This window comes from Cyanistes caeruleus, chromosome Z (assembly GCF_971803275.1).
Source record: "Cyanistes caeruleus chromosome Z, bCyaCae1.hap1.1, whole genome shotgun sequence".
Classification (NCBI taxonomy): Eukaryota; Metazoa; Chordata; class Aves; order Passeriformes; family Paridae; genus Cyanistes; species Cyanistes caeruleus.
Window position 1 is genome coordinate 69,568,669 of NC_141732.1, and position 22,845 is coordinate 69,591,513.

Genomic DNA, 22,845 nt, shown 5'->3' on the forward strand with positions numbered 1-22,845 from the left:
CTACTTCCTTAAACACTTAGCTAAGGACACTGTTCTTCCATTGAAATAGGTAAGTGATTCAGTCTTAGCCATAAATACACTAGGGCTCTGCTGCCTGAACGGAATAATCATATCTGCATGTAGCAGATGCATAATTATGTGCCTTGGACATTCCTAACAAGAGAACCACCTTTGACATATTTGACACCTTAATGACATCCCAAAGAAGCATCCTTTCCACTTAAGGGGACTACTCATTATAATTTATGCCCCTTTTGGATTCTGCAGACGGAGGAAGAAGGATCTTCTTCAGGCAGTGGCAAGTGTAATTGGAAAGGTAAAGGCCACCACTCAAGGTGGAAGCCATATAAATCCAGAATGTCATAGCAAGTTATCACATAAAATTAAATGACCATGAAGGAAGTACAAAAATACCAATACAGGTTTTAATCTGGGGCAAGCATTTTGAAAATTTCTTATGTATTACCAAAAGCTGTAAAATCCATGTCTTCCAGATTTTCCAAAATATTCTCTATTGAAGCAGTAAACCTTTTGAAGGTTGAAGAATCCATCATTTCTGGTGAAAAAAAAAAAAGAGAAATTAATAAGCAATTATCTTTAAAATATTTTAAAGCAGAAAATGCAAGCTTTAGAATAAATTTCCTAAAATTACCTTCAGGTGTTAGTTTAGGTTCATAAGCTTTCCTCTTTTTCTGTTTTTCTTTCTTCTTCATTTTTCTAGCCACTAATTAAGAGAATAAGGAGTAAAACAAACACATTCTCAAAACATAAAAAAGTGATTATTTACATTTCTTACACCTGTACTCAATATTGCATGCAATGATGTCCATTTTAAAATGTTTACCATATCCATTAAAAAAACACTAGTATTATGGAATAAGATTAAATCCTTATAATGATCAGTTACCCTCACTGAGGCTAGGAGGTGAAGAATAATCATCCATATCAGAGTCATCGGGACTGCGATTACGGTAACGGCCACTACCAGAAATCCTCCTTCCTTCATGATAATGACCACTTCTCCTATGGTCACCAGAACTTCTTCTGTCATGTTCTTCATACTCCCAAGCTTCATCTCTATCCTTTTTGTGTCTCTTACGAGAAGCTAGAAATAAATGCATTTTAATTTTAAATACAAAACTTACACTTCTAATAGTTCAAAACTGAATATTTTAAACATTTAAAAGATGTGCAGATGTAGGGCTTAGGGACATGGTTTAGTAGTGCACTTTGCATTAGTTGTATGATTTGACTTGATGGTCATAAAGGTCCTAAATTATTCTGTGATTTGCAGGTCCAACACTCTTGTGTAGCTGTTTTAAATCAAATGGACACTAAAGTTACCAGTACAACTCTGTTATGGATTCTTTATTTTAATGTTTTCTTTTGAATTATGACAAACTGTGCTTGGAACTGGCAAAGATACCAGAAAACATTTAAAAATATGAATTTACAGGGCGTTTATCTTTTTAAAAGCAAAGTAAGCAAAGCTGTACAAATCAAAATCAATTTAATCCTTTTAGAAGAGAATATTGAGATAATCTCCTCAGTTATCTAAATTATGACCAATTATGACTGGGTGTCCATATTCCAATTCAGTAATTGCCCTGCCCATTTAATACACCAAGTTCCAATGAGACTTTGTAATCTATTTTCTAAAAGATACTCTGTTTTGCCAAAAGAACTAAAACTTTGCCTTGGTATATACTGCTGGAAATTTGTGTAAAAGAGAAAGCTGGAGTCACAATTCTAGGCCAAACAGAAAGCTTCTACCACAGATAATTATTCTAATTAATTTTCATTAGTTTTCATTTGGTTTCACCAAAAACCCAGCAAAAGTGAATGCTGAAGAAGTTGGAGCAAATATTGCACACAGGTTTTGTCAAAATAAAATGGGGGAGCAGAATGACAGTTCTCTTGTTACTTTGAAAGAAAGTCTGGTATATTTTAGTTGATAGAATGCTCAGTTTTAACAGAAAAAGAAATGGATGAGGTGGTAGCTTCCTCCATGAAATCAGCCAACTTTCCATTTTTTAACATAACCAGCTAACTGAGCTCCTAAAGAGATGTCTAACACAGACTATACTGCAAAGATCAAAACACTTGCAAAACATCACATTTCTAGACTGGCAGTGTTTATTGCCAGTTTATTGTTTCTGAACCTGCATGTAACACTTCTGATATTGTGTGTCTCTACCAAAGTCTCCTTGGCATGACTGTATATAAGGTTGTTTCTGAGCAGAATGGCTCAAAGCATTTATACAGAACTGGAACTGAACTGAGAAGTTCTTACCACAACCCATGTATTAAGAAACATAAGAAACATACTAGGTTATAGTCAATAGCCCAGGATCAGAATTAATAAAAATAACTCCTAAGGGAACACTTCTGTTTTGCAATGAATCCTAGAGGTATCAAATTCCAAAAATGTAGTAGAGGTGGTCCAAGTCTTTAACCTAATAATTCAGTTCAGGCTTCAAGCTGTATTACATCTGGATTAAACTTCCTTCTGGAAAAGTATAGTCATGTTCAAGATGGCAGAGGTACTAGCACTGCCTAAAATGGTTGGGAGAGTTATCTGTGACTGAAGAAATGGTGAGCCATCTGGGAGCACTCAGTGGGTAGGAAGCTGGCTGGATGATCACAGTCACAGAGCCGAGGTCAATGGCTTGATGTTCAAATGGAGATCAGTGACAAGTGGTGTCCCTCAGGGGTCAGTGCTGGGGCCAGACAATGACATTGAGATTGAGGGCACCCTCAGCAAATTGCAGATGACACAGAGGTGTGTGGTGCACTGGTGGGAATGGATGCTATCCAGAGGGGGAAAATTGTGACAGGCTCTAGAGGTTAACCTGTGTGATCTCTTTCACAAGGATATGGAGTCCTAGGACAAGGGGTAATGAAAACACAAGAGAGCAGGTTTAGATAAGAGATCAGAAAGAAATTCTTTATGTGAGGGTGGTGAGGCAGTGAGCAGGTTGCACTGAAGCTATGGATGCAACATGCCTGGAAATGTTCAAGGCCAGGCTGGACAGGGTCCTGGGCAACCTGGTATAGGTGAGACATTCCCATCCATGGCAGGGAGGCTGGGACTAGGTGAACTTAAAGGTTGCTTTCTAACCCTAACTCAAACTGTTCTATGATGGCTGGAGTAAATGCACTGGAGAAGAAAGTAAGAGTTCTATTGGAAAAGTCTTTACACATATTAATTGATTCCTTTATCCTGTGAGAGAGTGTTTTCTGAAGGCAGATGGCTCTTTCTGCAGTTTACAAATCATCTCTAACACTAAGCTCTGTTGGATGAATTCTGACCCCAGTTATATTTCCACAAGAAAAGTAACTTCCAATATTGCTTCCTGGCAGAATTCCAGATTGACCAGTTTATCAATGCTGCATGACAAAACAGAATGTGTTACAGTTCTGCTAGCTCTACAAGACAAATAATGTGAACATTGGAACAGCTATTCACAATCACTGCCCTACCATATTTATTTTAAAGTCAATAAAACTGACTAAAATTCAAGTATTAATAACATTTCAAGAGTTAGGATTGATTTTATACATAAATAAATATTATTTGGAATATAGACACCCAATTTCCTTCTGAATTCTGCCAAACATTTATATAATATCATATTTAGTAATTACTGTAAGACAATTACTTCATCAATCTTTTTTATCTTTAATTTAATCTTTTAATATTGTCTAATGGCATGTCCCTTCCTAATGAAATATTCAAAGAAACTTCTCTTTTTCTATACTAATCACTATTTCATATTTCTTTAAATTCAGTTTTAGGAAAACAGAATAATTAAGAAACATGTGTTTGTAACAGTAGAAATCTATTCAGTGTTCTTGCCACAAATCTTTCACTTTTGATAGTTTTGTTTTGTTTTGATTCAGTTCTACACTATTCTTTAAGAAATACTATAATTTATTTTTAAACCACATGTATTCACTGAATTGATTAGAATGGACAGATCTCTTGAGTGGATTTTATGAAACTAGAATTTCTCAACGCATATCATTATTGTGAAAGTTTTCCTTAACTTGCTCAACTTTGTATTTAAGAATTTTGACAGCTACTATGGCTAATATATAGATAAAGGTATTTGAAATTCTTGACAATTCTCTCCATTCCCAACCAACTTAAATAACTTTGCTCAGTGAATTTATTTTTTAATTCACTGTTCCAAATTGTTAACATCATATACAGGTGATATGATATGGTAAACAGAGAATATAGAATTCCTGAATGAAGCAAGTCATCCTTAATCCCTTGCCATAATTTAGACTGATTACAATTTACCTCAAGACAGCACATTCATGCACAGAGAAGCATTATTCAGCTATAATTAAAAGGGAAAACAAAGAAGGACATTCTTTTCAGCTTCTTTGATAAAGGTCAAAGGTAACAGTGTTACAGTTTTCATGTGCAAAGACACATATTTCAACCATGATTGGATGAAAACTTGAAACATAGTAAGAAGCACAACAAACAATCTTTCTCTTTTATACCTTAAGAAATACTAAACTCCAAAACACTGTATTTAATGGAAGTTCATTAAGATATTTCTATAAACAAAGGTGCAAAAATTGGGAAAAAATCATTATAAGCAAGAGTCCTCAGGCTAACAGGCTTCTCCTGCAGCCCTGCATGACTACGTGGCTCAGACTGAACTGATGCACTTTGTTCAGTTTATTTCCAGTGCTGGTTAACTGTACAACCATAGAAACTAACCAACCATACTTCTGTCAACAGGTAGGAAATTCCTATGCCTTCCTAACTTAGAGGCAAATAAATATTTTTCCTTAGGAACTTTATTCAATTGCACAGCAAAATTCTAAATAGAAGCTTCCTCTCTTCCTTTGAAAACAGATTAATTTAATTCTTAATTCAAGAATAGTAGAAGCAGCAAATGGTATTTTGAGAATTCATCAAGAACAATTTCCATTTTTCAAGGAATATGATAAGAAATACTAGACAAAATATTTTAAGAAACTTCTGTGCAGTAAGATTTTCAATTCAGAGATCTTTCACTTATCAATAAAACTAAGAATAACTCAAGAATTTGTTTAATGAAATTTCTCTCTGCATACGCTTGTATGTAATTCTGTGCTTCTTTAGAGGATATTTTCCTTAATTTGAATAGTTAGAAATGTTTTACAGTACAACTGAAAGCAAAAAACAAAACCAACTAGGGAGCAGTTTCCAGTAAAGTAATCAGGAAAATAAATTTAACAACTACATCGCTTTTCATCTTGAATGACAAATCGCAATCAAGTAAGTTTTCTTTTAAAAGAGAACCAAGGGCTCCTGGCCAGGCAGTTGTCAGGACAGCAAATTAAGGGCTGTATGTTTTAGGGTAGCCAACTTAAAAAATGTGTATTTTTTTGTAAAAACAAAATATTAGCTTTTTTTACGTTAAGGGACAACATTATGTACTACTTACATTCAAAAGCTTCTTCACTGTCATTATCTTCATCAGAACTGATTTCAGCATATTTTGGTTTCTCATTAACTGTGCTACGTTTGCGCTTGTTCATTTTCACACGTTCACAAAGTGGCATGGTGGATTCAATTTCTGCCAGAAGCTCAGGAGGCAACTCCTTTAACACTGACTGATCTATGCTACCTATTAGTGGAGAGTAAGAAGAGCAAATGTGAACCTGAAGATAAAAAAGAGGGCCAAAATCTACAATTCTTTCTCAGGAACCACTCACAGGATAACCACTAACAATCAGACAGATCACAGTTAGATACACCTGAATGTATTTGACAGCCTTTTTCTTCAAGTTCGCACTACAATTAGATAAAATAACACAATAAATTACATACACGTTTCCTTCAATAAAATAGTTTGTCAGTCATAAAAATGAATTACCTTTGAATAACCTTTTGAATTACCTTTGTAGAACAATATCCTTGATCTGCTCCACAAAGTTTAGTCTTATTTCAGTTCATCCTCTGAATTTATTAGGTTTTCTAACAGTCGTAAGTAAATTATGGATTCTTAGTGCCTCATTAACATTTCTGTTTACTATCATTCATAGTAATTAGGGTACACAAAAGGGACAGTAATACTCCCTTTTCCAGTAAGGAGAGACAACCTGTAACAGAACTAAGGGTCATATCCCTAAATACAGGCCAAATCATTGACAACTCAGCTTTTGTTTCAGATTTTTTCTTACCTCTTACTGGTAGTTTGGTGAGTCAACACAAATTGTTGCTTGATTTTTTTACAAAACAAAACTGAAACATTTTTATTTAATACAGACAAACAGCTATCTCAACCACAAATCAGATTTCTTTTTCACAGTGATAAATAGGTAGAAAATATCACACCATTCTCATAGTTTTGAAACCAAGATTATACCCATGTGCAGTCAGAATGATGGAGATTTGCAGACAAAATTTTTCCAGCTGAGAGAAGGAAACAAATAAATTCAAAAGTATTTCTTTGGGATTTATTTGATGTCTTACTCTTATTTATTGAAGAATCTATTATACAGATTTGCAGATTGTCAGACTAAACTAAACTTAATCTTTTTCCAGCAAGAGAAAAAACATTTTCATCATAAGTACCTCTCTCTCCTTCCCAATGCATACTATATTATTTAGAGAGGAAATCACCTCCAAACTGCTATACACACATATTCCTCCAAAAACTCTACCTCCTGGATGACAATACACTTTTTAATTGCATTCACTACACCACTGCGCTAACTTTCTAAAACTTATTTCCATTTCTGCGTTACTATCCTAACTTCTAATTCAAGAAAGTCCTTGGATTTTTTCTTTCTCTCTTGAAACACCTTTAATTGGAATTAGAAGAGTCCTACTATGTGATTCCAGCATCAAAATACATTCTGGAAGTCATCTCATTTAAGTGCATTTTAAAAAACAATTTAACAAATATTAGGGTTTCTGAAGTGAAACATATAGAAATTTAAATGATAGTTAAAGTTGTCCCTGCTTCCTTCATATTGTGCTCACTGTTATCTATTTGTGTTAGGTTGCCATCCTTATACAATCACCATGTACCAAAGCTACCTAAATTATCAATATTGCTTTCGAAAATGCTGTAAAACATTTTATGGTGTGGTTGGCCATGTTCCTCAGTTAATGATTAATTTTGTGAGCTATGCACTTGACTTCAGACAGGGAGAAGTATCGCAGCATGGGCAGACCATTTCCCCTCTGTGTACCAACCACTGTGTCCCCATACTTTGTATGCCTTTACAGTGCATACATCCAGCCCCAGAATGCAGAAAAAATTACACATACAAGTTTTAAGATAATTTGCACAGATGAAATTCATAGAGAGCTGTAAATCCAGGTTCTCTAATATGAATTTTCAATTTTATGCCCTTTGGTAATTTCATTAAAATCAGGAGGACTACACATATAGCATTAAGTCTACAATAAATCTGGACCAACAAAAACATTGCAAAGGACAGATGCAAGTAAATGAACAAAAGTTACATTAAATCCTCAAATAACAAACAAAACTCAGGGTATTCTATTGTCTCCTAGGAATATCTCTACTTGCTTTCTTTTCTCACTGACTTTTCATTTTGTACTCACTCTTTAAATAGAAATCAAAAATCATAGCCTTCATTAGACATAAGTGAAAAAAAAAGACTCTAAATAGTTATAAAACTTATTTTATTTATGTCTCAAAAGTTCCAAGTTCCTATTTCTCCAGTGCTAAATTCAACTACTGCTTGATTTATATTCTCTCCTGTAACAGATATTTCAGATTACTGTATATCCTTACCCATTTGTCTTTTATTAGGAAATAGGCAAAGCTTACTTTATTCAAGTAGGGAACAGCAGAAAAAAGAACAAATAGAATTATTATAGAGCTCTCTTTAAGCTATCATTGAAATTCTTCTTTCTGTCATAATGCTCCCGAAAGTAAGTGTGCCACATGCCCAGTTTTCTTAGCTGCTGAGGATTGTAAACAACCGAATCTATAGTTTTACTTATGTGGTACAAAGGAGTTAAGCATGACTGTACACATATATACAATTCTAATATGCATGGAGAAGGACTTAACATCCTTTCTGAAAAAAAAACCAGGGATATTCTGTACTTTTAGTCAAGTCAAGAGCTTGTTAATATTTATTTTACTCTATTATTTATGCTTGAATCAGGGCAGCCCAAAAATCACTAGAAATATCTTACTAAATTCCTTCTCTAGTATCTCCTCTTTTATAATGCAGACACTATTTTTTTTCTATTCAGAGTGGTAAAGAAATACAACAATCCAGTTCACCTAAGAATCCAGTCACATGGCAGTAAGAATTAGTTTATAAAACACATGCTAATGCCTTTTCAGTTTATGGGAAATGTTTCTAAAACAATTAATAGAATATGTAACACAAACCTCTTTAAAATCTACAAATCCATGTACAATCACTTTCAATTTTCCAACTTTTTTTGCTAAGTTTGCTTAGACCTAGTACTTACTTCCATGTCTTCACCTTATTCAGTTACATTTGGCTCTAGCATGCATGGCTTTTTAAACAGTGAAGAGGAAGTAACTTTACTAAAAAGTTACTTGATAATCTAATAGAATGTCCAAATAGCTTGCTGAAGGACTATCAGCACCAATGGAAAAACTCCATTTTCTGCAATGTGTGTGATCAGTGTACACCATATGCCTGAAATTAGACTACAGGCATGTGTATTCTTCAGGTGTCATTTACACATAATATCAAAACTTCTGCAACTATTAAAGCAAACAATCAAAAAAAGAAAAAAAAACCAAAAAACCCCAAAAAATGGAAAAAACCCACAAAAACCAGGAAAGTACCATCTTAACAAAATTTTTCTTAGTGCCGTGCAGAGCATTCTTCTAAAAAACTCCACACTGGTGAGTTCAAAGGGAAGACACAGAAGAACAATTAATTTCCAAAGAACTGTATATATGAAAAGTAATTTCTACAGTGCTTCTCCAAACATATGCAATGCTGTCCACAACTTACATGCAAGTTGCTTGCCAGAGAAAAACAAATTCTTGATTTTGCTTGATTGCTATCATTAAAAAGTTTCTAAGGAAAATATTAATGAATCTTCATCTACTACTCCATGTCCACTGACCCTCAATATAAGATGTTTTCTCACCAAGCATTTCTTTACAAAATATAATACAGTAAAGATCAGTCAGAGAATCTCAGTGAGAAATGAATTAGTCTGTAAGCCTGGTCCCATATTTTATTATGGTCTGGGAAGTTTTTCAGAGGGTTTTCCTGTGTATAGTAGAAACATTTCTATAAAAATCTAGAGCTTGCAGCATTTCCCTTCTCCACATATGGTTTAAAAAACTAATGGAAAAGAACAGGCCTGATTCACAGCTCAGTATTGTGTTTTCCAACTTCAACTTTGTAGAACAGCTTTAGTTAATGTTTATGCATATGTAATCTTTAGGAGGATTCAATATTGCTTTGAGTTGACTTTGCAAGCCAAGTAGATACTCCTGTCCAGGCAGATCATCCTTCAAGAGAGGCTAAAGATTAAAAAAAGGTAACATTCTTATGGACTTTTGCTGGGTCCATTCAATATGAACAGCACAATTATTTTTGACCTAAAAATCTATGTTCTTATTACTTTCATCTGGCTTAATGTAACAACTTCAAACAAGCACCTATGGAAAAGAGTTGCTTTTGATGCTTAGGTGAACTTTTCAGGATCAGAGAGGCTGTTCCTGTCATGAAATTAAAACCAATATGAATAAACTCTTATTTTCTCAGTAATGATTTATCTTTGTTTTCCAAACCCTGGAAAATAAATACATCGTTTAAATCAGACCTTGGTACAATTTCCTGTGAACTATGAGCCATCAAGATTAAAACATAGTTAGAAATCTGAAATCTGAATTGCTGCTTTCATTACTATGAGACAGTTAATACAGTAGAAATATAAATATTATCTTTTCCATTTCTGTGAGCCAATTGTTTGCAATAATCAAAACTGCAGTTAATGCAAATTTATATTTGTAAACTCTATATATCTTGATTTTAAAGTGCAACTTTTCCCAACTATGAAGACATTGAAAGAACACACAAAGGTCTGAGAAGGGAATAATGCCACCTGTTTGGGGTGAGGATATTAATCTACCCATTTCTTAGTGTTTAGAAACTGAAGTTTAACCACTGAATTTCTATACTAAAGAACTGTCACTCATCTTCATTTGGACATTAAAAATAACCCCTACTAACTGCAGCTCAATTTTGCCCTTTTCTTGTTCCTTTTTTGTAAGAAAAGACTTTACCTGTTACTGGACTTTTCCTATTTTGTTGATGACTTATATATCCAGTCTTGTTATTATTCCACAGAGACTAAGCTCACCTCCCTTAAATATCCTCTCTGAGCATTTGCTAAAAAATATTCCTCTCTTTTCTAATAAAAGCTTACAGTCTAACTTTCCTCTTATGTCAGGCATATACATGCATGAAGGAAAACATTTTCCTTCTGGATTAGCTCAACCAACCTTCAAACCTGTGCTAACTGAAATAAAATATCCTTATTCCATAAAAAGAGTGCTATTTTGTTGAACAGCCATGTCACTGTAGCTACAAAAGTGGAGACTCGAAGGTTAAATCTACAGCAAATACTCATGCACATAAGGTTGTGTTTTAAATAAAGAACTAAAAGGGAAAAAAAAAGGATAGAAGTAGTTCCCTATATTTTAAGATATTTAGATAATAAACAACTTTCTAGAACAGCTAACTATTGTTACAGTATAGCATTCAGGCACAGGAATGCAAAGGGCCACATGAGTGCCTATGAAATGAGGAAGACATTGCTGGTTAAGGCTGAAAAATCTTTGATTCTTTCTCAAGTGTGCAAATCTAATGATATCATTTCCACCAGGCTCTCCCTTAAAATGCTCCACTGCGTTCTTTATTTGGTGAAGCGAGCCCTTGGTGATCAGTCCACTACCCTTGTAGTGTACCCAGCGACAAGCTTCACACTTGTCAAAATAATTTTGTGCTCTGGACAGTTTCAGGAACAGAAGAGGGAACACAGGGAAAACCCAGCAATTTTTTAAAGTAAATTTAAGTTTTGAGGAGGACCTATCTGCTCCTATGATGGAAGTTCCACTTTAATCTCAATACCCTATCATCAGCTGAAAAACACATAATCAAATGAATGCTGGTGAAAACAAACTGAGTACTACATTTACACCAGCAGCTTTTCCCTTTTCTCTTTCCTCTCCCCTCTCCCCATCATTGCTGTAAAGCTTATGGAAGAGTATACAGCTACATCCTACAGAATGTATCCAAAAGGATATAACCCTCTATTGAGTGCCTTATCCTCATCTTTTGACATACCCTCACTACATATATTAAGGGATAACTCCAGAGCTCACCTCACATACAGTCATGCCAGAAAAATGGTGGGGAAGTGAGGTGCCCTCACCTCCACCCAAGGGACTGCACACACAGGAATTCTCTGCTGCAATCAATTTAGCAGGATGGAGACAGGTAGTGTTAGGGAGAAGTATGTCCTACATTTCACTGAACCTGCTTTAACATATTTTATAAAACAATTCTTCCTCATCTCCCCCAACAGTAGCACAAACAAAAGGCTCAGAGCCTTAAAAAAAAAGCTTTCAGACTCCCTGCATTTACTTCAGTCCTTAGCTCTGGCCTTGAAGGATGGGACCCAGATAGGTTGGTCAGAGAAGGATCTGGACATTGCAACAGAATAATTCCACAATACAACAGAGGTTATCATTAACATCAGCTAAGAAACATAGATTCAAAACAGATTTTAATAGTACAAAATACTCCGAGAAGAAACATTTTTAGGAGGGAAGAAACTTCAAAAGGGAACTCAAATATCCAGGCAGAGAGCACGGAATACATCCAACACGTGATCTCCCAAGATTCCAAGAGAACTCACATTGACACTGGCATCAATGATGTTCTCAAGCTATGTGATTGATGTAGGAAGTTACTGCTGGCCTTATTGCTGATGTTTTGTCTGTATAGAAATTGATAAAAGGAGGCTAGAGCAGTCTAGTTCTCCAAGATGCTGTACAAAAAATAAAGCAGTACTCAGAATAAAAAGGAGCAAGGTTGGCAGTTGAAATAAATGTAATTCTGCACAAACTCCCTTGCTTTTATGAACCAGTGTTGGGGGGTGATTTTGGATTTTGCTGTCAATGCTTCTGAACATACACACTGAAATTCAGGCCAACTCATTTTATTGTTTTAAGAAGTTAAGGTATCTTAACTTCTTGTCCAGTTGCAAAACCCAGCATGCAATTATCTGTTCATATTTTTCTATTAAAACTCCATTCAGTACTCAAAGGTGGCTTATAAAAAAGGAGGGAAGCTGGCTTTTAACACTGGCAGGTAGCAATAGAATGAGGGGAAACAGTTTTAAATCAAAAGAGCAGACATTTAGTTTAGATGTTGGAAAGAAGTTCTTTATGGAGAGGGTGGTGAGCAACAAATTGCCCAGAAAGGCTGTGGGTGCCCCATCCCTGGCAGTGTTCAAGGCCACACTGGATGGGGCTCTGAGCAACTTGAAGTGCCCCTGCCAATGGCAGGGAGTTGGAATGAGATAATCCTTAAAATAATTTGTAACCCAAACCATCACTGACCCTACGATGACTAATGTTTGGGATCTGAAACTTATGACTAATATATTTTTACAGCCATGCATTCTGATGGTTTACTGCACCTGAGAAAAAGACCTTAATTAAATAAAATCAGATTACTCCTCAGAATTTCTCTTGTCATAAACCAAAACCTTCTATACAAGGAATATAATACAACCAAAACACTTGCAGAGAATAAGTAAAAAAAAAGCCATTATTTTTCATCTCATCTGCAACTTCTAGGTACATCAAGAATACCTGCTTACTTTTCTTACTATTGCATAGAAGCATTCTCAGTCCTTATCACTGAAAATACTTCATGAAGCTACTGGTTTTGCTTCTTCAAGATAACAATTACATAAGGAACAACAACAAAAGATTGCTGATGTTTTAGCTTTAAATATAAAATAGTACAGGAAAATTGCTTCGAAGATATTTAAACAGAATGTATGTTTAAGGAAGTTATTCAACGCAAACAACAGTAATTTGAAAGACAAAAAAGTCTTTTTTTGTCAAGAAAGTGCTGTTAGTATTCCCATGGAGCAGAAATAAACTCCAAATTTCAAGTAAACAGTTTAAATTTTCTTACATGAAAAGAGTCACCTAGAAAAGCTGATAATGTTGAGCAACAGAAAAGTTAATTCTCAAGAAGCAACTATAAGGCTTTTTGGTATTTGTATTTAGTCAAATTTACCCTTTAGCTAGAAGAAAATTCAAGCCAAAAATTTCAAGCATGTATTCCTGCACATAAGCTGAGATCAATATCCACCTTTAGATCCTTAGACACATGAACAAATCTGCCTTGCATACTGTAATTCACATCAGACAAATTGCTGGGCCACATTTACATGTTGCAATGCATTGTTGCAAAAATTGTTTATGCAAAATAACTTCAGCTATTCCCAGAAGCAAGAGGAACTCTGGTTCTCTCAACCATGTCCATGAACCAAGCGCAGTTTCAGACTTCCAAGAAATTGTTCTGACAAATTAGGTAATAAAATTAGGTAATAAATGTAACACTTACATGTGCCAAAGTAATCTTTCAAAAATAAACTGATTAAACAATGCACTCCTGCAAACAGACAAAAATCTGCAAACAGACAAAGCATCCTATTTCAGACAAAGTATAATGAAATGAGTGAGTTGGGTCAAATTCATTACTGCTGCTAAGAATTCGATGTGACACATGCAAAACTCACTCTTCCTATACAGAAAAATACTGTAGGAGCACAAATCAAAATGTTTACCTTAGTAGTAAAGTCTAAAGCAGGAAACAAATAGCAGCAAAGAAGTCACCAGACAAAGCTCTGTGCTGAAAATGTCACCTCTATTACCAGAAACTGATCAACATCAGGAATTACTCCTGTGTGCAATGCCTGATTCCTTCTGTGTACCAATACCATCTTATCCAACATCTACTTCTGAAAAACTAGCACCAAAAATGAAGGCCCCAGAGAGCATGTACAATTCCCACACAAATCCCAGCAACTTTTTAGAATGGGACAGACACACCATATCTTAAAATTTCCTGCAAGCAGAAGCAAAATCATTCCGGTGCAAAGCATATAGGAGAAATCAGATCTTCCTAGCCTTTAACAAGTCATATATAGTTTAGATTTTTAATTAAACAATGTTTGGAATATTTTTCAAATTGTGAATCTCTTAATCCAGGAAAAAAAAATCAAATAATTAGGGCTCAATGAAAAAAGTGCATATTTAAATGACTCCTCTGCAAACCTCACATATCTTGAAATACTTCTAATGGTACAAGGGTGAGCCAGGCCCTCTTCTAGTCTAGTTAAACTGAGAGGAAGTAGTCATTAATATATCAGAAAAGAGAAAAAAAAGGAAGACTGTAGAATTCTTACAAAAGTCATAGCTGTTCTTCTATAATTACAATAAAATTTTAGTTTGAAGAAGGTTTAAACATTTGAGTAGAGAAGAATCATTATAATTTTTCTGCTGTAAATGCTGAAATACAGTATTTTTACCCTCTGAAATGTGGCATTTTCTACAGATCTACCTGGTGCTGCATGCACATGCAAGATGGTCATCAGGTTAGTATTCTGGTCTTGACGCATGCAAATGCAGTTGCTACCAGGAACTTCAAGACAGTGGTTTCAAATTCAAAATATATGGAACTGAGCATTTTCAGAACGCTAACATTTACAAAAGCACAGTTTATGGGAAGCAAGCTGAGTTTCAAACTTTCCTTTACCCAGGGTATATTTTTACTCTAGTTATTTCCTTGTGGCCCCTCCCTCTGATTTCCAGGTGTCTGTTTCAGCATTAAGAAATTGTTATTTTGGAAACAAATTTTTGTGAACTCTAAAATTTGATGTGCTAACGTACGTAACCCAATTTTGTCCTTACAGAATTCCTGTACATGTAGGATTTAAATAAGGTTTAGAATTGGTACTTCCTTTCTGCCCACAGTTTTCATCTGTACCATAAAGCATCTTTAAGTAGTTTGGCTGTGCTACGTAGAAATCAGTGAGAAGCATCACAAGTTCACTCTATTGAGCCTACACAATCTGAATACAGCTTTTCATCCTGAAACACTCCCTTTCTCGTCACTACTAGACGATAATTGATTGCTGTTTCCTGAATGAAACTATTTCCAACAGTGCTAGAAACCAAAGACAGACTGTCATGTTACACAAATGCCAAATCAGAGTTACTACAGGCTCAGAAAAAGTCACCTGGAATTAAAAACAAACTAACCCCCGCCCAAACAAACCATATAAGCACAGAACACAGAAGAATCCAGAAGAATTTTTTAATGACATGAAGATGATTAAGCAGTAAGGTTTTTAGCTGATGCTGTAAGAGTATGTATGAAGAGCACCTTTAAAGAAATATCAAGTCTTTACCCAAATTTTAGATGAGAGCAGCGGGGAACACAATATATTTAGGAAGACTTGTAGTGAGCAAAATCTTACGTCTTCAGTTCTGTGTTGTAAAGATAATGGAATCCCATAACAATCTACACAATGGAGGAAGAGCATTCAGATTGGAATTTTTCTCTTTTTTTTTCCCCTTAAACCTTATTAGGTGATATAGGAAGATCCAAAAGATGCTTATTTTGCAAAGACAATCCTTCAAACATATTATAAACCTACTCAGACATCTTACACAGATAGTTACAATATCTCTCATTACTTATGCTTAACAAAGGAAAATTTGTCTTGTTAGAATGCAGTAACTATGAAGCTGTTAACAGCTCTCATCCCAACACAGCTGATCAGCATAGCTCTAAAAAGCAGCAGAGAAGATATTCACTGAGGTTCTGAAAAGAAAGGACAGCAAACATGACCTCCTCATTGCAGGCACAAACTTAAAGGAAAAGTTTCATGGATCCCACAGCAACATACATTTGCATCAAAACCAGGATAAAAGACATTCACACATCAGTTAAAATCAGACAAAGAAAATGTCACAGTACATTCTGACCTGGACAATATTGGCCACAAGACTTCACCACAAGACCCTGTAACAATTATACTACAAAAAATCCATAACTTTCCTCTGAGATACACTAGATCTTTGAGAAAAATACTCAAGGATCATGGGAGAGAGAGATGGAGAGAGGGAAGTTCCTTCTTCCTTTTAAATGCCAAAAGGGACTCTTGGATTGATTCAATATTAGCAGTCACGTACTATGGTTACCCCTCCCATTCATAACTTGATAACATTTCAAATGTGTTAAAAAATTTGGTGACAATGTTACCTTGTATTTTTGAAGCCCAGTGCAAATAAAGATATGATTTTGAAATTTAATATTTACTAAAACAATGCAAAAAGTTGTACAGTCTTTCTGTTTGAAATGAATTAATTGTAGCTTAATGTGAGTCAATGATATTGAGTTTTGTAATGAATGGGAATTAGCTTCTTAAGAGAGAACGAGTATCTAAATGGTGTCTTGAACTAACTGAACCACCCTATTTTAAACTGCATTTTAGATAAATTATAGCAATGATGTTGTACATGACAAAGCCAGAAGAACACATTTTCTTGAGGGAGGGATGGATGACAAAAAAAAAGAAAAAAGAAAGCACAAGAGATACAAGGGTAGTGAAATAAGAGAAAGTAAAATATACTAAGCTACATGGCATAAGAGGCATGTGAGAAGTTGAATAATGATGCTAAAAGGCCAACACTAGAAAGGAATTGCTACAATCTACTAAGTAGTATAGGATGGACTAAAAGAAGATTTATGAAAATTACATTTCCTAGTGTACTAAAAAGTTTATAAGTAAAACTGGCACCAAGTAAAACTTTGAACACTGTTTCAATTGGATTGAGGACACTGTTGTAGTGGCATGAATGTATCTACACCAGTTAGCTGTTGACAAATAGGCTTTGCCTTATGAAGAGAGATAATTTTATTACATATGTACCTTCTGAAGCTCAGGAATAAATTAGCATAATATGTTCCAGGAAGTAAGTTACCAGAAAAAAAAATACAGAACTAAATATACACACCAAAAATCTGCAGTTCAAAGACACTTTCTCCAAAATCTGCCTGCTGAACACTCAAAATTTAATTTGTAAGATAAAAATAGTTGCATTATTCTTTTCATGAAACCTATTTCTAGTATCACTGTAAGAACCTTATTCTGAATACAATTGCAAAAAGACTCAGATTCAAGCCATTCTTCCCCTGTAAAACAAGTAATTTCAAAGTGCAAGAAATGCAAGAAAATTATGACTTCAGAAAGAAAAAAAAAAGATAGAAAAACATGGTAGAGAAATTAAAAACCTGACTTTAAAATCAATGCATTTCTTATCTGCAACAGCTACTAAAATCACACCGAAAGTCATTAAAACTTTTCAACATTATGAAAGCATTCTACATACATAACCACATATAATACAGATTACAAGAAAAAAGTAATTCAGAAATATTTTGGAAAGCATATGTGCACTGCCTATTGTTCTGAAGACTTTAAAGTAACTAATTTTCTGCACATAAAGATGTGTGAATTCAAAATCTATCCTACTGAGACTAGAACTGAGTTCCATAAGAAAGTTTTTAGCATTTCCTATCAAGGTAATAAGGGTTTCATCTAAAAACTTCAGATTAAACTGAGAACAAAGATAACATATTTTATGGTTAACTCTAGATATCTATTATTAGAAACAGAAATTTTGCGTCTTTTGAACATCAAAAAGGGACAGGGACAATTCTCTTATTTCCAGGACAAAGAGAAATCCCTAACAAGGAGGCTAGTATTTTACGAAGATGTAAAATACATCACAAATTATTATTAAGGCTTTTTAGAATTAATAAAAACAGGTCAGTAGATAGAAAACAGGCATAGCAAAGAAATTAACAATACAGACAACACCTCTTTACAGGTGCACATAAAATACATTCATAAAGATGATTTCTACACAATTTCTTATCAGATCAGCTATGTAAGAAAATGTTTTAATCCTGAAATCATTATACACCTGGAAATGGATTTATACAGCATCCTGCATACAGCTGTAAACCTCTCCTCTGGCTTTTGATCTGTCTACTTTAAGACACAACAACTCTATAAACATGAATAGATAAGAAATTTAAATTCTTTAAATGTTAAAAAAAGCAAACCTGACCAGATTTACAATTAGTAATACTGATTGCACAATATGAAATGATCTAGTTTAGTCTGAAACCAAAGAAGCCAAAATGAAAGCACCAAGAACAAAAGCAATCTTCTTTAAAAATCCTGTTAAATCTGCAGAAGAGACAATCAATTAAAATACCTCCAAGCTATTCTAAATTGTTTCCTGTCCATATTGCTAATTTCAAAATGTCAGCTAATTGTTCAGCTTTCTTCCTCCTGCATATAATGGACACTAAAGACAATGATACGTGAATTCTCCTACAGACCAGACTTTTTCAAAGTTCGTTGTCACAAAGTCTCAAGTTTGGAACCTCCTCAACTGATTTGTATTTACAGTATTAAAGAGGTAATGGGACTTCGCAACTATGTTCTTAATAGCACTATGTAAAAACATACTTTAAAAAAAACCCACTTCACTCCAAATTAAATATATAAAAGAATCTTAGGGCTTGCATGCATTCTTAGTATTTCCCATCATTCCAGCTATGCTATTACAGTAGTGGCAGTCCTTTATACAGATACACCTAAACCAGGTAAAATTATACATACAACAGTTACATTTCACTGGATAAATTACTATATAAAACTAATGCAGCTGAAAATAGATCTTAAGATCACTTAAGTGTTGCCAGATTATGTACTTGCATTGCAGTAAATAAATCATTTCAGGCACATTTGTAGCAAGATTTCTGATAATGACAAGTCCTTAGCCTAGTTTCACTTCATTTCTCACCATATAAGCAAGCATATAAACTATCGAGTGTTTGCATTTAATTTCTAAGAGCAGAGGAAGAAATCTACAAGAACTCAAGTGTAAAAGATATAATGCAATTAATATTAAAACAATCTTACCTTTATTAGGTTTGGATGACTTGTTCTTGTTAGGTTTAAAACAAGAGCCCCTTGATTTATCTTCTCTGTCCTTAATAAATTTCTGCACATCATCCAAAGAAAGCTTTTGAAGGACAACTACAGGCTTAGCTCCTTTATTTAGATCTTCCACTAGCCCAATCTTCTCTACTTTGTCCTTATGTTCACCTCTAAATTCAGTTTTCCTTGACTCCTGAGTAACATTGCCATCTTTATCACGCTTGATTTTTGGAATGACAAAATGTTTCAATGCGCCTGATCTTCCCCCCAACAAATAACTGGGAAACTCTGCTTTATTGTCACCATGTGCTTTATTACTATCTACTTTACTCTTATTACCATCTGTCCTTCGTTCATCCTTGCTGTTTGGTGACTTAAAACCAGGTTTATCAGGTCTTGATTTGCTAGAATCCCCTTTAGTTTCCTGTTTAATACGAGGGCTGTCAGGTCTTGATTTCTGATCCCCAGAAGAAAACCTTGAATCACCAGACTCATGCCTGTATTTCCTTTCAAATTTCTCAGGTTTTGAACTATCAGATTTAATACCATGCTTAGAATCATGTTCATTTTTGTTTGAGGATCGCAAGTATTCAGGCCTTCTAATCTTGGATGGATCTCCTCTGTACCTCTCTGACTCCCCCCTCTCCTCAGATCTTTGTTTAAGGCTATCCTGGTCACGCCTTGGTGTATCAGAAACTGAGCGCCCATCAGGCCTTGGTTTGGTTGGCTCAGGTCGACTTTCAGGTTTCATCCTTGAAGGATCAGATTTCACATCTAGTTTGTGCCTAGATATTTCAATTTTCTTCTCTGACAAAGGTTTACTGGAGTCCCTCCTATTATCATGTTTATGTTTTGGTGTTTCAGGTCTGCCTTCACTCTTCTGTTTTGGTGTTTCAGGTCTGCCTTCACTCTTCTGTTTTGGTGTTTCTGGCCTCTGTCGTATTTCCTGTTTGCCATTATTTTGTTTTCCCTCATTTTGTTTCATCTCCATTTGCCTGCTCTCATTTTGTTTAGATTCTGTCTGTCTGTTCTCATTTTGTTTCATTTCCATTTGTCTGCTTTCATGTTTCACTTCTAACTGCTTGCTCTCATTGTATTTACTTTCCAACCGTCTGCTTTCATTTTGCTGGAATTCCATTTGTCTGTTTTCATTTTGCTGGATACCTGTCTTTTGACTTTCAAAGTCTGACTTTTTTCTAAAAATTTCTGGATGGTTTTCAGGCTTAAATTTAAGAACTCCAACAGCGTCTTCTTGGGGAACACACACAAACCCGTCATTATACTGCTTAATTTCTTCAGGTTTTTTGATGGTGTCCAAATCCTGAGTTACTGTTGCCTGAGAGTCTGCTCTTCCTGCTTGCTGCAGATCAATACTAACCATCAATGCGGGCCTTGCCCCATTTCCTGCAGAACCTGTCTCCTGAGAAGCTGCTCTATTTCCTCCAGTAGCACCTCCAGCCTCTGGTGGTTTGTTTTCTTGTTTTCGCTTCTTCAGAGGCTTATCTGCAAGAGAAAAAAAAAATCACAAATTATATATAAAAACTGATAAATGTCCAAGGAAGAATGTCCATTCCCTTCCACTCCCACAATTAATTCTCAGCATAGATGTGCACACACAACAAAATCCACTGAATTTAAAAGCAAGAATAGGACTTCTCTAATACAATATCATTCATTGTCAGTCTCCCACATAGGCCAGTTAATCATTAAAAAAAAACTCTCCCTCAAAATGTATTAAATCAAAGGCCCTGTTTAACTCCCAAGAGAACCACCTAATAAACAGCTGCAATAAATAAGGACCAAAAAAACCCCACCCCATTTAAAAAAACCCAAACTACTCAATTACAGTTGAAGCAGAAGTCTGAAATGTTCAAGTTAAGGTGCAGCTACACAACTAGTTTTTGAGGAATACCACTATAAAAGATATCTTCTGCAGATTCAACCTGCTTTATTACATGTGTACTAAGCAAGGATCTGCAATGATTATGACAGAGGTTTTCCCTATCTGGTTCAGTGGATCAGCTGGACTTCACACATATTTTAGGGAACATACAAACAATGGACAAAAATGATAAAGTAACTATTCCACCACTCCATGCTTCTCTTTGAAGCAAAGCAGTACACCAAGGCTTGGAGTCTCTACCTTAACACGTGCATATTAGGTGGGGGGCCAGTACACACTTAAAAACTTGTGCAATTTTCCCTTTGCAATCATAATGCTTTTTATAGATGAAACAAAAATATAGTGATAAGTTTCTGTCAAGAATCTGACTCTGCAACAAACCTTTCAGTTTATACTAAAAAACCATTAGGAGCAGAATACAGAAAAATTGAGTCAACCACACACCCTGTAATTTGGCAGAATTCACAGAAATGAGAAGCACATGGAAGTATCCAAAACAATATATTCTACCTATATAAAACTACAACCTATTTATATTATCAACACAGAACTCTAAACTAAAAATAATCTCTGCCACAAAAACTAGGTGCCCTACCTGCACTAAAGCTTATATTCTCACTTCTCAACTATCACTGTGTAATTTGTCCAAAAAAAGTTACTTTCTCTGCAATCAGGGAATATGATTGTAAGTCTAAGGAATTACTAAACATAGATGTATTTTCAAAATGCTTAGACCACAAATGCAAAGAAAAATACCATACTTTGTGCCTAGGTTTGTGGAGCCTTATCACCAGATGCAATGAACCAGCTTTCCTACTCAGAGCAGGTGAATGAACAGCAAGGAGGATGCAATCAAGAAATAGCGAAATAAATGTCAATGAAAAAACCCACACAATCCTTTGGAACTGTAAACCAGAATTACAGCACTTGAATTCTAATTCTAAATTTTTTGGAGATTCTTATTTAGACATACTTAGAAGGATCACCTTCAGAATTAAAATTCGGCCACAATAACAGGCAGTAACATGGTCAATTCCACTGATGTGAACAGGCTCTTTTCCCCATCATGTTAAACTCCAGATCTATTTGGATATCTCTTAACTTTCTAAAACTCAAAAGTTTTGTACAAGATTTAATGGCTCGAAGACAGTAAAGAAAGATACAATAAACTCCATGCAGAAACTGATCAACTGCAAATAAAGAACTTTGCAAAGCTCAATAAAATCCTGTAGGAATGAATGCCAATTTTATGACAGACGTGTGAGGCAAAAAAAAATTACCAAATCAAAGATGCAGCTTTTTAGCATGGAGATTTTTGATTTTTCTGTGCTACATGAAACTGCTGGACTCATATGAGGACTTATATAGATGTATTTTTCTTGACTATGAATTAGAACAAATATACATTCATCCATACACATCATTACCTTACTTCTCAATTAAAACCATAAATTTTGAAATCTAAATTCAGAAACTTGCATTTTTATGAGGAAGTTGGTCAGCCTTGTCATTTTAGTCCAGAAATGCCAGGCACACTGAAACAAAGTCCTGTAAAGCTCTGATGGTGGATCTAACAGTAGTCTTTAAGACATTACTGTTATTTATTATCTGCCCCAAGTCTTTAACTAAAGCTTTCATCTACAGCAGAAGGGAACATGCATTTGTATTTCCACAACTGCATTTCACTGTCTAATGCATCACCACAAGGCACTAATGAAGGTGGTTTGCATTAACCTACCAGGCTGAATAATTCAGTTTTAAGCAAGAAAATGCTTTCCTCTCTTAAGCCTATTATAGGAGCAGATGGCCACAAGCTGTGATGCCTTAAACAGCTGTA

General features: G+C 34.9%; 1 protein-coding gene across 14 annotated transcripts in view; it reads right to left on the minus strand.

Moving 5' to 3' along the window:
- The window catches only part of NIPBL (NIPBL cohesin loading factor), a 154,820-nt gene that overhangs the window by 37,824 nt on the left and 94,151 nt on the right, over nucleotides 1-22,845 (minus strand). For 11 of the 14 annotated variants that reach the window (XM_086867654.1, XM_023944133.2, XM_086867651.1 and 8 more), the window contains 5 exons: nucleotides 19,088-20,608; nucleotides 5,454-5,636; nucleotides 908-1,105; nucleotides 653-724; nucleotides 467-556 (listed from right to left, as the gene is read on the minus strand). In XM_086867654.1, coding sequence (XP_086723780.1) covers nucleotides 467-556; nucleotides 653-724; nucleotides 908-1,105; nucleotides 5,454-5,636; nucleotides 19,088-20,608 — 2,064 coding nt within the window. The remainder of the gene's footprint in view (nucleotides 1-466; nucleotides 557-652; nucleotides 725-907; nucleotides 1,106-5,453; nucleotides 5,637-19,087; nucleotides 20,609-22,845) is intronic. The other 3 variants (XM_086867657.1, XM_023944139.2, XM_086867658.1) reach the window with 1 other exon arrangement.